This window comes from Melopsittacus undulatus, chromosome 2 (genome assembly GCF_012275295.1).
Source record: "Melopsittacus undulatus isolate bMelUnd1 chromosome 2, bMelUnd1.mat.Z, whole genome shotgun sequence".
In the NCBI taxonomy this organism is placed as follows: Eukaryota; Metazoa; Chordata; class Aves; order Psittaciformes; family Psittaculidae; genus Melopsittacus; species Melopsittacus undulatus.
This window is the reverse complement of record NC_047528.1, coordinates 65,564,583-65,579,510: the sequence shown is the minus strand read 5'-3', so window position 1 is coordinate 65,579,510 and position 14,928 is coordinate 65,564,583. Positions and strand designations below refer to the sequence as shown.

General features: G+C 41.3%; 1 protein-coding gene across 1 annotated transcript in view; it reads right to left on the bottom strand.

The window, feature by feature from the left end:
• The window catches only part of MGAT4A (alpha-1,3-mannosyl-glycoprotein 4-beta-N-acetylglucosaminyltransferase A), an 83,859-nt gene extending 69,157 nt beyond the window's left edge, over positions 1-14,702 (bottom strand). The window contains exons 1-2 of the mRNA XM_005151382.2: positions 14,613-14,702; positions 10,289-10,603 (exon numbers count right to left, since the gene is read on the bottom strand). Of these exons, the coding sequence (XP_005151439.1) occupies positions 10,289-10,382 (94 nt within the window). The 5' untranslated portion in view covers positions 10,383-10,603; positions 14,613-14,702. The remainder of the gene's footprint in view (positions 1-10,288; positions 10,604-14,612) is intronic.
• Positions 14,703-14,928: the final 226 nt, after the last annotated feature.

Here is a 14,928-nt window from a genome sequence, read left to right as displayed (position 1 = left end):
GCCAGACCAGAAAAGCTAAGTCAAAAGAAAACAGAGAACAAAAATACACTTGCAAGCACAATCACAAGCTGCTTGTCCTACACTTTGAAGAAGGATTAAACCAGCAGTGAAATGAACAATAAAAAACTAATATATACAATTTATGTGTAAATCTCTGCATGAGTTTTATTTAAAACCATTATTTCACCTGGCACTCTGGTAATTTTGTGTGACTAGTGAAAGCCAAGATCTGGGGTGAGGAACCAAGGGGAAGGTGGAAGCAGAGGGCAAATACCCAAACCCAACCAATAGATACTGCATCCACAGAAGTTTCGGAGATTCCTTTTTCTACTGTTGTTTCCATCCTCTCTCACCTACAAGGACTTCTGTCCCAGTGGCTCCAGCTCTTCCCCAAGTCTCCCTGTCTACACCCCAGGACCCTCTGTTCCTCTGCCATTATAACCCCAGCCAGCAGAAACACCGTTTGGCCCTTGGAACACCAGTCCTCATGTTTCCCCCATGTATATACCCTCCAAGACATATACTTCAAATAGCATCTGCTTTCAATCACTAGCAAAAGAGAGCAGTGCTGCAGCAGACACAGCTCTGCACCCACTGCGTGATCAGCAGGAACATGAGCAGTGGCTGCCAGCAATGCCCAATACTTTTTGCCTAAAAAAGCCCAACACTGCTGCTGAGCTCCAGCCCACCCTTTCATGGGACCAAGTGGAGGCTCTTTCCTAGTGGTAACAGCCTGTTTCCTCCAAGCTTAAGGAATACACTGTTACTGTCAACACCAAATTTGAACCAAGTGAAGAAGACAAAGAATGTGTTACAAAGGAGTGACAGAAGGAAAAAGAAGATACAGTGGCACCTCAAAGCAACAAAGCTGCAGTGACATTTCAACTTCAGAGAAAAGTTAACCATAACCATCCTATGTTCACTGTCTGAGTCACAAATTTAAGTTGTTCTCTGGTGCAGTTGTAATGATAAAGCCATTGGTACTGAATATATGAACATATTCTGAATTTCTCTGCATCAATTTTTTTCCTGTGCAGGGACAAATTCTCTAACCAATTCAAATGCTTGATCACTGCTATCTACACACAGCTAAAATACTACAAATTCCAATGCAACTCATCTCTGGATCCCCAATATACAAGAGAAAGTTCTTCTATTCAGATACAGCTAATTTGAAATTAAAAGCTTTATCAACCAGAGTTAAATAGTTGGTTTTAAAGCAACATATTATGAGTACAGGACAAATGCTCTTTTTCAGTGTCTGTGTGATACAAAACTGCAAATTTATTGTACACAACTGCCTTCTCATTAAAGCAGTGTGGAGGAGGAAAACAAGGGAAAATTAGCCCTGACCCAAAAAAGGTTCTCTCTACCTTCAAATGCCTGTATCCCATTTACATCAAAAGGGAAAGCAGTTATTCTAGCATCACGTGCCTACAGGTTACATATCCATCTCCCCTATTTCTGCAGATGAACAAATACATCTGTGCAAAGCAGAACATTTAACCCTGATGCTTCCGCACAAACCCTACAACTCATGCCCCTCTATACATCCTCCAGAATGTGACTCACAGCACATATGCCAATCAACCGGGCAGCAGTCAAGTGGTTGATTCCATTCAGACATCCCAAAAGCATGTGCGCTATTGTGCAATTGCTCAGCAACTACAAATCATAAATACACACTTATATAAAACTTCTTAAAGGTGTCACTTACTGTACACACTTAAACAATCTGTGTATGCAATTGGGATTTCTGGTCATGCAACTGGTCAGCAACAGGATGCCTGTGCAGCAGCATCCACCCATCCAGGGCTAACAGGCTCTGTAGCTGAAGGATTTGTGTCCAGGCAAGATTTCCATAAAGAAAAAGAAGTAATTTCCAGGATAACCAAGGTATACATATCCCAAACCTTTTCCAAGAATCATCACACTATCTGCTCACACACTGTTGAACATTCAGGGCTCATATTTTGAGAGTTAAGATGCTGTATATTCTCAGACAGATTAACTCAGCTACAGTCCAATGTGGCAAACAGACAAAAGCACACAGGAAAGCAGAATCATGACATAGAAAGAAAAAGCAACCATTCAGTTCTGACAATCTGAAATGCTTTAACATTTTTTGTTTCCACTACAGAATTGTCAGTAACTTTGTGAGTTTCCATACCTATAAATCCAGATAATCTAAACCATTTCTTTCCCTCCTCTTAAAACAGACAAGCCAGGAATTGCAGCAAGAAAAGCTAGCTCTGTAAATCTAAATGAGATTAGTAGATCCATAGACAAAAGCTGAATAGACATATTCTGTCTAACTTGTACTCCTCGCAAGCAACTCCGGATCAAAGCTTCAACATGCTCCCATGTTGCTGCAAATTAACAACAACTTCGTAAGTCAAATGTGATCCCATCACATTTATTTTATTCAAATCTCTCTCCAACAGTACCTCCACAGTTCATCACTGAGGCTGTACAACTAAATAAGAGGGCTGTTTATTTGAACAACTACTTTACTAGTAATCTGTAATGGAAAAAAATATCTAGTTCAGCCCATTTCAGAACTGTCTGAGAAAAATTTCGTGTTCATGGTGTTGATATACAAGACCATGATGTATCTATGGGCTACAATAGCAACATTTACGCTTAATAGGCACAGGAAACTTAAATTCCTTTCTCAGCATAAGATAGTAAAATTATATATTGCCACCAAGTAAAAATAGGGTTTCTGTTGTTTACTGTTAGATAGATGGGTGGCACATCTGTGGGAAGCATCCACAGGAATAGACAGAAAACTGCGTGAAAGCCAAGGAGACAACCAGAAAAGCAGCTGGAAGCACAGCTCTAAAATACTGTAGAATAATTGCTTTTTAGGCATAGACTAGCTGCAATAAAGCCTGGTACTGTGAGCAAGGAAACCACTTTCTATTCACTTTCTGTCATGTTCAGCAAAAGAAAACATAGTGCATTATAAACAAAACTAAATTATAGACTTATTGGTGCCTCATCCTAAAAAGAAACAATTTATAGGACTCTAATCCTAAAGATTGTATCAATAATGAAAAAAGCTTTTTTCAATCCAGACAGCAAATAGCAAATAAAGTCGTGATTACACATCAGGAATAAGGTTACTGAATAAAATACCAGTCTAAACCATGGAAGTGAGGAGGCGGAATAAAAAAGGATAATTACACTTCAAAATAAAAGCAAGTCCCTTTTTGAAATTTTTTTCTAACACAGTATTGTCATGGTTCCTAGCTATAGAAATGGCAGTGGACATTAACAGTAAACACTTCAGTGAATCTGCTAAAATACAGGCAAATGTTTTACATATTTTAAGGGATCAAATTTTATGGTAAGATGGCAGCTCTCACATATCCCATGCAAACATCAGTATTATTTAGTAATGAAATGCATTGGCACATCCCTCTGGGCACAAAAGGAGATAAACTTGGCAACAACCACAAACACCTAGTACAACTTAGGTTAGACAGGACTTCTAGGGGTCATCTAGTCTAACCCCCTCCCCTCCAAACTGATTTCACCAAGATAGCTACTCAGAGTTAGACCATTCCTGCCAGCTGCAGGTCTTCCCTACCTAAGACTTATTTTGAGTTTCATATACAACTTTAAAACCCAGTGTAAGTAACTCTTTTTGTGCTAGCCCAAATCTCTATTGGTACCAAACACAGTATTGGTGTCTTTTACTTGCCACTGCTGATTCAACTTGCTCTTGAAAATGCCTGCATGGAAGTTCCTCTACTTCAGTATGTAAATACACCTGCCATTAAAAAAAAACCCCACCTTTTTCCACTATCTAGCCTTGTTCTCTCTTTCAGTTTCAGTCCTTTATATCCTGCTATTCAGTGTGGCCACAAAATGAATATGGGCTGTTGTTGGCTTTTTTCCCCCCCAAGAACTTTCAAAACATTTGAAAATAATCTTCCTGTCTCTCTCCTCACACCTTTCCTTCAAGCTAAGGAATGTCAGAACATTGATCTTTCCTTACAGTGTAGATTTTTTAGATCTGTGATCACTCTTGCTCCTTTGAACCCCAGCTAATAAATCTATTTCCTTAGTGCACCATCTAGAAGTGGACACAATGTCAGCAGAGCAGAAAGACTCTCAATGGCTGGAGTAGCTGACTTCATACTTCTTACTTTCTTAGCACCCTTTTCTGTCCAATTTCTGTTGTTTTCTGCAATAACATGGTGACTCACACTTAGCATTTGATTTACAGTAAACTGCCATTTCTAACTAGCATCCTAACACCCAATTTCCTCATGTGGGTTGTTTTGGGTTTTTTTTTTCCCCTGTTTTAATGAACCCAATGTCCTATCTGGGGCATTTTAAACTACCTTCAACCCTCCATTCACCCCACTTCTGGACTAGGTCTCCAGTTTCCACAAGTCTCTCGCCTGCCTTCTCTGCTCCTCCCAGAATGGTGCTGCTTGAAATCTAGTAAGAAAATGCTCCCTTCTATCACCCAGATTCACTAAGGAAAATACCAACCACCACAACCAGGACATTGTGAAGCCCCCCTTACTCATTGTTAAAAATGTGACTATATATCTATTGTAACTACTCTAGGAAGGCAGTTATTAGCAAAAAGATAAATACACTCTGGTTTACCATCTACTGCATGGATACATTCCTAGATATATTTCTTACAATAGGGAATAAGCAGTTGTGTTGAATGCAACTTTCTTTACTAGGTTGGCTACATCACTTACAGGTTAGCCACCACATGGCAGCAGCAACCAGCATTTTGCAGTAGTCGTGCAAGCATAGATTCAGGCTGAAGTAGTATTACAAGAAGCCACACTGACCAAAAGTATTACCTTTTCCCAGCAGTGTGAACTCCACAATCAAGAGCAGTACCTCAAGATGTTGGCCGAGTCTGGTCACATTAAACACTGACAGCAAGAAAGTTTTAGACTCCCATAAACTGTTGAGCTAACCTAACTTGCAGGTTATAGAAAAAGCAAGGGGACAAGGCATGGCTGCTAAAGCCCCTTTGGTTGCGATCCTTTCCACTGCAGCCCACCAAAATCACTGGTGTCAGAGAAGTTCCACTGCAACAGGCACGAGACAGACACAAAGATACCATAGACCTAAAAACTGTCCACGTGAATATCTGAGATATATACCTCTTCTGCTCAATTCACCTGGGTTAGCGTGCTCAGTACCAGCACAGGACCCTCTGTAACTATTCCAAACCTACACTCCTGATCGGCTTTAATGACATTCCACTCCTATTTTTAATATCAATCAGATAGATGCCAATTTGTCAGTTTTGGAAATGAAGCCTGAAGAGTATTTTAGATAAAGACTAAAGTAATGTTTCTGTGCTGGTGTTAAAAAGAAAAAGGAAACTCCTACTTCCTTTAATTTCAGCTCCTGGAAGATCTGCAACAGAATTTCCAAAGGAAATTATGCTTCCCTCCTGTTTAACAGAAAAGAAAAAAAAACACAACAAAAAAACCCTTTCTTCTGCAAACAAACTGGCAAAAGTTGCTATATGTACTTTCTACTTTAGCATCCCACACCAGCTCCTCCCTTCCTCTGCCTCCACTATTCCCAGCTTGTAGTCCATTTAACTTTTTTGGTTGACTGGTCTTAATTCATATCAGCGGGAAAACAGCACATAACTATGAATATCAGAACATGCAGCCAGAGGACTGCAATTAACATTCATGTTTTAAAAGAGAATATTTGCATAACCACTGTTGGAGAGGGAATTAATATCTATATCTATCTGTATATCTCCTGTCTTCCTTGTCCTGTTTCCTCCATAGTGCTGCAAGACTCTTCTTGCAGGAGGAGGAGAACCACCTCCTGGATTTTCCACCACTGGCTGAGGCTTTTTGGTTTAGTCTCAGGTTTTCTTATGCTTGTTATTAAGTGTAGATATTTTTCAGCACTTATGACTATTGAGGCTGAGAAACAGCATGGGACTTTTATGAAAGCAGCCAGAAGAGAAGACAACAGTTTTGTTTTACAGCCCAGATAATTCTCCATCCAAAAGAGAGAAAACGTCATGCCTAACACAAAACAGGAGCTCTAACCATCATTATTTAAATATGAGTGAATATTCAGTAAACTATGAAGCTAGTTAAGTATCACAAAAGTTAAAGTCCTCTTGGAGGTCCTCCCTTGTCAATTCAAACCAGCGTACCAAAAGAAGTCATATCCTATAGTTATACCACCACCCTAGGATGAACTGAAAACTGTAAATTTTTTCAACTGATCACTAAACCAAAATATGTTTTAGATGGGAAAAAAAAGATTATGTACACGACTAGTTTCAGATTGCTCTGAAAACTACATAGCTTAGACAATCTCAAAGGGTTAAGTTACATCAGATTTTCACAATACATACTCCATATGTTTCCTCACCACTTCAAGTAACTAGACACCTTCTAAAAATGATGCAAGACACTGCCAACCACTATCTTTCACCAAGAACAAAGTAACACATGCTCTACACACACAAAAACAACTGTGCAGAGTTGGTAAGAATCAGAGTAGAACTTTAACAAGGGAAGCAAATTAATGAGGTTGAATGCTTTGCTGAGGAATTTCATCGTACCACACCTTCCCTAATTCAGTGAAGTTATTTACCTTCCTTTCCATACCGGTAACAGGCATCAGGAAGTTTGCTGACCTAAGAAGAGTATGCTTTGTGGTGCTCAAGAGCCTTATGCTCTTCCTGAAACATTATTTACTCAGACCACAAGTCACATTAAAGATCAAAGCATCAAGACTATGCTCTCTACATAGCATGCAACAGCTTTGATGTAATTTTTGTGACTGGTGTAATAAGTATACAGTGCTGTTTTGTATTGCTTAGATCTTCCTAAGAAAAGTGCCTTAAGGATAAAAAACCACTGCATTGCAGTGGTGCACAAATGAGGTGGTGAAGACCTGTGTCCCCGAACAGGTCTGTAGTACCAGAAAGCATTATTTAGTCAAAAGAGGTAGAGCTAAGCATAAAGTTATCACTTGCATAAGAGCTCAGTCTTTGGAGCCATTCAAGGACAACTTACACCAAACTGACTGTGAATTCACAGTGACTGCAGATCCTTTAAAAGTGGTCCTTCTGTGCACCAAAGTAATTTTGGCAAGATTTGATTTCTAACATCTACTTCCTTTGTGCTAACCATAGCACATTTTTAACTCCTAGCAAGCAGTCTCACCCACAACTCTTGCACATGGATCACACAGGAGAGGCCTTTCCCAGGTGTATTCAGGGCTTATACCGCTTCCTCACAACTCAAGCACTTCTAGACGTTGCATGGGATCCAGAAAGTGGCAAAGAATTACAACCGATTTTGAAAACTCTTTCCAAAGGCCAGAAGTATTTCAGTGAACCTTCTTCAAACTCAGTTTTAAAAGCACAACCACGTTGTAACTGGCCATTTCATCCAAAGAGCAGCATCTGCTCTGTGAAAAGTTATTTACATAATCAGACCGTTAGGTAAAATAAAGCCATGCTGTTTCCAGTGATGGCACTTCAGACAGAGTATTGCCTTCAGCTCCTGACAACTTTTCGGGACATCCTTAAGATGTCCCTGAAGAACAGTGTTTTAAACAATTTTTAGCACTTTAAACTAGTACCAAAGTCCGTATCATTTTCAAGTATCTAAATCTTTTCCTGCATAGACTGGAACAAGGTGTATTTACTAGAAGACATGATCTACAAAAACATCACATAATCCCAGTCTTATTGCTATTCTACAAACAATTCTGCATTTTAAGTGACAACTATCCAAGTTCTGTGTTTCTCAACTAATATGAATCGCTTTAATACTGCATTAGGGTTGTTAGAAACAAGGCACTACACTTCTGCTTTTAAAAAGCAAAATTTGTTCTACTTATCACTGAGAAGCCAGCCATTTGGAGGTTTGTTTTTTCTTTTAAAAACTTAAATAGTATTTTCTTTCCAAGTGTTGATTTACTTTGCTGTCCAAAGACTGACAAATGGACAGCACTACAGGACCCTAGTACATGCCATATAAATGTAACAAGTAACAAAAGATAATGAGCAGAGCATGTGACATCCCATAGCCTCTCAATGAATTGGAATGGCAAGTGCTGTATTTGCTTCTAATTGAGCCACTTAAAAATTTGTAATTAGAATGATATCAATGAATTAAGATACCATCATGCAAGGCTTACTAAATACAAAATTATATGAAGCTGGAAAAAAACAATCTTAATAAACACATATCATCAGTTTCTGAATCTTTTCTATTGGTGCAGGAATGTCAATGAAAACATCATACTAAATGAACTCAAATCTGTTTTGGTTTTGTATAAGCTGTGTAAATTAATAAAACGATAAATATAAATTAAAAAGTAAAATAAACCTCCCATTATTTTATGTATAAATTTCTCCTGAAGCAACATCTTAAGATAAATTATCCAGACTGCAGTCTCATAACTGTGATTTATGATTAACACATTATTGATGTCTTGTGACACTGATTTTTGTTTAACAAATTACCATCCTAATGCTCACCAGCAAGACCTGGAAGAAGATAAATGCAGAACTTTCATATCACCATTAAGTATTGATTCTAAACATTCAAATAGGAACAAAAAAAAGTGTTATAGAGCAGTCTAACCAACAAAAGCTTTAATTGTGTAAGTGCTGTACATATTAGTGCTTTCCAAATAGCAGATTTCTGTTAATTTCTTCTAACAAAGACTTTTCTTGGTGTTATGCTTTGACAAAAAAAAAACTAAATTTGTAAATCACATCAAGAAAGCAAAAAGAAATTTCATAAACATATATCTTTGCTGAAGTGAAAACAAAGTTCATGTGAGGTTCTTCAGCAAGAAATAAATCAGTAACATAAAGTGAAATTACGGAATGTGATATTAGTCAAAATGAAGAAAATACTACTTACGGTGCTATTCAGATACCCTTTTCTTGTCAGTCTTTGGCACGTCTACACTTTTGTTTTCCAATTAAAAGATCTATATATTACCACAACCTTGAGAACCTGACATTTTTCCTGCTGCTTACACTCAGAAGGCTAGCCTACCAACCAACTGCTACAGCAGAGATCACACCAAGAAGCATCTGTTTCTCCTGCAAGTGCCCAATGGGGAAAGAAAAAACCCAAACCCAATAATAATTCGATACGCTACAGAACTAATCTGCTTCTTTGGTACTTAAATAAGGGTTACAAGTTGCCTATGCTACAACAGACAATATTCCTGGAGAACCTCAGCTTCTTCTTATTGGATCTGAGGCACAACTGAAGATAGTATTCTCAGAAGAACAGTGAGAATAAACCATGTAGCAAGCTCACTGAAGATAGAATGTGTTTTAAAATTACTTGATCTTAGAAAGACATAGCCTACTCTTTTTCAAAAGATCAGCTGTTTATAGAAAAAAAAAAAAAAACAAAAAGAAAACCACAACAAAAAAAATCCCTTTCTTCTCCTAGAGACCACTGCTGAACAAGTTTATTTGCTTTACTAATGGACAAGACCAAAACATCTTACTTGCAGTAAACAGCCCTGACTCTCTGAAAAAATGAATTTACAAGGCTCACATGGAGTGTGGTGAGTTAAACTACGATATTTAAGAAGGTAAAAGTATATTACACACAAAAGCCACCTTATTATTTAATGAGATTGCTCATGTTATAATAGGTACATTTCCCACTACCTGGTCTATTTTCTCATAATACTTTATTTCATGCTCTGATAAGAAATATTTTATATGTCATTCAAAGACAGCAAAAAAAAAGTCTTTCTACAATCTTGACTGGCAGTTTGCCACTGCCATCACTGAATCATCAGGGAAGAGAAAGCAGCACCAAAAATAACATTCTCCAGCCGGGTCCATTGCCCATATGTTACATGGAAATAAAAATAAAAAATAATAAAAAAAGAAAGACAGCAACCAGAGAACATGGGGTTTTTGTCTGTGGGTTGCATTTTATTTTCTTTCCAGGAACCAGGAAAAAAAATTTAAAAAAGTAAACAACAACAACAAAAAATACCCACCAAATTACAACTATTAAGCTCTGACCAACCCCTCGTTCAAGGGCAGCATCTGATTTTCTTCAGGTATATATATTTTTTTTCCTTTTTAAAATCACAATGGCTCCAAGCTAATTTTCCTGAATCTATTAGTGGGTGTTTATTCCTTTCCAAGGCAATATTTTTTGGAGCAGAGCTAGTCAACAAACAATATACAGATTGCTAACATATAGTAGCAGTACCATACAGGCTCAAGAAGGTCAATTTGGTTTTGGAACCTTTTACTTACCTTTCCCATTTTGCCATGCAGTATACCAGGACAAACTGAGGAAAGTAGTGATGAAAACTAACACGGTGGCCACAGTTCCATTTCGGAGCCTCATCTCATTTCAGCATCACACTTGTTTATGTTCTATTATCGATGAGGACCTATCTGTTGGGCTTGCTGCAATGAAGTCAGCTGAAGTCCACCAGCAGCAGCTGGCCAACAGCAACACAAAATGTAGCTCTCACATATCAGAGGTATCGTAAATCAATCCATTCTAAAGCGTTGTAAGCTCTCTTATCGTTCTCATGAATTAAACTTCTCTTTCTTCTTCCAGTCCTGTTTAAAGGAAATAAAATTTAACAGATTATGCCAAAAATATTGACAAGAGTCCCCATGTACCAAAATACAGTAAAGAAATACTACTACATTCTCATTACTGTTCCTTACACGCACCTCCCCCGCACTGCCTCAGTCTTGGCTCAGAGAATAGAACTTGTTAGATTGATTTGTCCTTTCTGTAAAGACTGCTTGTATCTGGAAGAGCTGTATTTCACATGAATTTGGTCAGCAAAGGACAAACATACGCATCACCAACATTACAATTTTATCATAAAGTCAAGACGGGATCATGTGCCACCTGGCAGGTAATGAACTGATAAAAGAGCTGTTTTCAGGAAGCCAGCAACTCAAAGCCCCACTCCTAAGCCCTCACTTCGACAAAACTGCTCTGAAATCAGTGCGGCCTAATGTAACTGCAGCAGCAGAACTGCCCCCAGCAAACTGAGAGACCAGAGCTGTAAACAGCCTTTACAAACCTACATCACTCATCTTTCTCTGCTCAGTGCGAGAGTGTTTGATCCATCCAGAACCACTTTTTCCCTAGCTTAGCTACATCTATGCACAGACTAGTCACATACGCAGAGTGCTCAATGTATATCAACTGGCAAAAAACAAAAAGGCCCACAAAACACCAGGGTATGACCATATCACTCCTTTATCTCTACCACACGGGCACAAGAACAAAACACAGAAATTACCTACAGTTCAGTTTCATCCCAAAGGTTTCATATCCTGGGATTAGAAAATCCTCAACTGGCCAAACACAGCCAGCAGCTAACCACACTGTCCTAACTGCACAAGACAAAGAATATGGAAATAAATTAACCAACTTTAAAGAGGGGTGTGTGTAGATTTGTTTTTAAAGCACTACTTCATCCATTACAGTAGTTCAAACATTAACGTTTAATGTTCTTTTAAGGCACTACCAGGTTTTCCCCCACTATAAACTATATTTGATATAAATAATGCTACTCAGCAATAAATAACTTGCTCTGAATCTTCCTTCGACGCAATCTCTGTCACTCTCTTGCCTGGGTGCATTTATAACAATAGAGAAAAAATATTTTGTATTATCATTATGGTATCAAGAGATTCCAGTCAAATCTGAACTACCCTGCCCCAGATTGTATCACAACACATGCTACCTTTACCAAGGAGCTTGCAAAACAAGATATAACCAACAGGCATGATCAAGAAATTAACAGAAAAAAACAACAAAGTTGCATAACTACAGGCTCTTGTGCTCAAATTGTGGTCACCACATCCAGATTACAGAAAACATTTATCTTCAGACTATGATTACCTCCCGTATAATGCTACTAACAAGCTGTGCTCTGAGGAAGTTTACACACAGATTGGCTTGTGGCTTTAAACATTAACTCAGAAATCACATAGCACCTATGAGGAAGGAAACAAATGCAAGAACACAGGAAGCAGACAAAGACGATGGCAAAATTCAGTAAGAAACAAAATAATGAGCAGGAACAGAAAGAACTGTGAAAAGCCTTACGATACAAGAAACCTGAACTCAATGGAATGAAAGATAAAGACAAGTGAGAGACCTATAGAAAGTCAACACAGAGAGTATGGCATGCCAGGAAGTATCATCAGCACTGGCACTTTGAATAGGTGATGGACACGATAAAAAGCCAGAAGAGTAGCAATAGTAGTATGGTGATAAAAGTCTGGGTGAACTGCAGCAAGTAAAGGCAAAGACCTCAAAACCCCATGGTTTTAGAAGGCCTGTCTACATAAATTTGTAAAGTTCAGGTGATTCCCAGACTACCAGAATAAACAGCTAGGCTACCACTCAGGTCAGTGACACTAACAGTTTAACACAGCTAAAGTGTCTCTGAAACAAGGATGACTAAACCTTAATCTACCTTTACCATTATTCTAGCAGCAGTCAGATCTCTCTGGAGCAGGTCAGGTGGGCATGAAAGACCAGTCTGCAAGCTAGACAGATTATCCCACTGGGGCAAACAGACAGCTGGTCTGACATGCAAACAAGAGAGGGCAATCAGGAGAGCAAAAATATCATCTGATAATGCCAGGAAAATGAACCGCCTGCCTGACTAGAAAATGCGGGCATCATTTTTACATTTGCTGCAATAAAATCACGATGTTTGTGATCAGGGCTTCTCACTGTGCAATTTGAATCCATAAAAAAATAAAAAATACAGCATGAAAGAATTCAGAGAAAAAAAAAGAAAAAAAAGAAAAAAGTAGCAACATGATTCAATTAGCAGCAAGTATGCACAAATTGTGTCAAATTAATAATTATCATGGGTTTGAGTTGGCTGGTTCTGCTTTTATCTTTCTCTTCTGGTCTTCTAACCACTCCTCTTAGCACAGGCACCAGCAGCTCAGCTACAGCTCAGCAATACTTAGACGATTATTCAAGCATTACACTGTATCAAACTGCACACATCAAGGCCATGCATGAACCAGAAGTGCTCCAGCTTTTAAAAATGCAGATAGTTAAACCAGTTAACCCATGTGTAGATGGACATAAATTATTTAACCCCCAGGTGGTCACTTTAGATTTGTTCAATAATTTATCACACAAACTAAGCAAATTTAACTGAGGGGTAATCTAGTTTGAGCCAACGTTATGACAGGAATTAAGCCTATTGAAGCCTATGAAACTTTCCAGCGCCGTTGTGACCTGAACCTTTTCCCCTGCAGACTGACAGGAACAGTTCTGGTAGATGCTGACGGCAAAGGGTACCGAAGGTACCTGGCACCCCTCAGGGTGCTGAGGGGCATTCTACTGAGGATTCAGAAGAGTCACATCTTAAATAAACCAAGAAGTTTCTGTACGTACCCAGACACTCCCAAAACACATACAAAGTATATTTCCAACCGCAAATCAAAAAAACCGGTACACTTCAATGCCCCGGCAAAGGCTCTTCACACAATTGCTGAAGGGCTGGATGATGCAGGATCAGGGCATGAAGCGAGCCAGACTTCTGAGGGGATGAGGCCAGATGCCATCCTGCCGGGAGGTGCAAAAGCGCCTACCGCGGCAGGGGCGTTGCGTTTAAAAGGTTGCTCTTCAAGGCATGGGAGAATGATTAAGAGACAAGACGGAAAAGGTTGGTGGCGATCCGCTAAACAGGGGACTTTCCACCTTATTTCCATTGAAACGCATCAGCAACCCCCCCATCACCCGCCGCGCTTAACGGCCCGTCCCCTCCGGCTCGCCGGCGCCCTGCCATTTCGCAGCCGAAATGCCCCAAGCCCGGGGAACAGGGATCCGCTGCGTCCGCCGAAACCGTCCCGAGTTAGCCGGGACCTTCCTCTGTGTCTCACCACTCCGGCCCTGGCTATTTAGTCCGAGAAGCGAAATACCAAGCGGCGAGATAACGCACCGGCCGCGCCAGCTCTGCCAGGCAGCAGAGGGCGAGAGCTGAGGGAGACGGAGAGGAGGGAGAGCGCCGGTCCGCGGAGCTGCCTGGCGCATCGGAGTGTGGTGGCGGGGGGAAGGAAGAGGGACGGGAAACTGCAAACTCTGCCGAACCCCCGCGGGCTCCCTCTCCCGGGAAGCGAAGGAGGAAGGATGGAATGAAGGGTCTCCCCGAGCGCACCAGCGGCAGGAGAACGGGGAGCAGCGCCGCTCTGACCCTCCAACCGCCCGGCGCGCACCCCAAGTATAGGGCGAAGGGAGGGGGTGGCAGCAAGTCCTGCGAAGGACCCGCAAGCTCTCCCTACACCACCACCGCCACCAGGCAGGTGCATGCGAGCGCAGAAGGGTGCATACACGCAGATGGCGGAGCAGGACAGCCCCCAGCCTCCCGCCCGTCCTTCCTCCGGAGACACCGCAGAGACCCGCGGCGCTAGGAGGGAAACAGCCTCCGCCGCACACCCGCCCCAGAAGGTGAGGAGAAACATCCGGCTCTGACCCCCCACAAACACCCGAGCCGGCTGCAGCTGCCGGCTCTGAGCCGGGTCCGAAGGCGGCAGCGGGGGAACGGGACCCACTGACCGCCGCTGCCATCCTCACCTGTGCGTGCGCTCCGGCAGGGGGAGCCGCGGGGCGCGGGCGGCGGCGGCGGGCGACTGTGTCGGCTCGCGCGGGGCTCTCACTCCCCTCTCCCGGCCCCCCCCCCCGCCCTCCCTTCCCTCGTCAGCGACGCACCCAACTCGCGCAACCGCACCCCCCACCCCCGAGCGCCGTGGAACGGCACGGAGCTACGCCCCGCCCACCGGCCCCGCGGGCAGCCTATGGGCGGCCGCGTCGGAGAGGGAGACTCATTGGCTGAGAGTCCTGTCGCTCTGTTCGGCCGCAGCTATAAATGGCTCGGTCTCGCGAGGCCTCC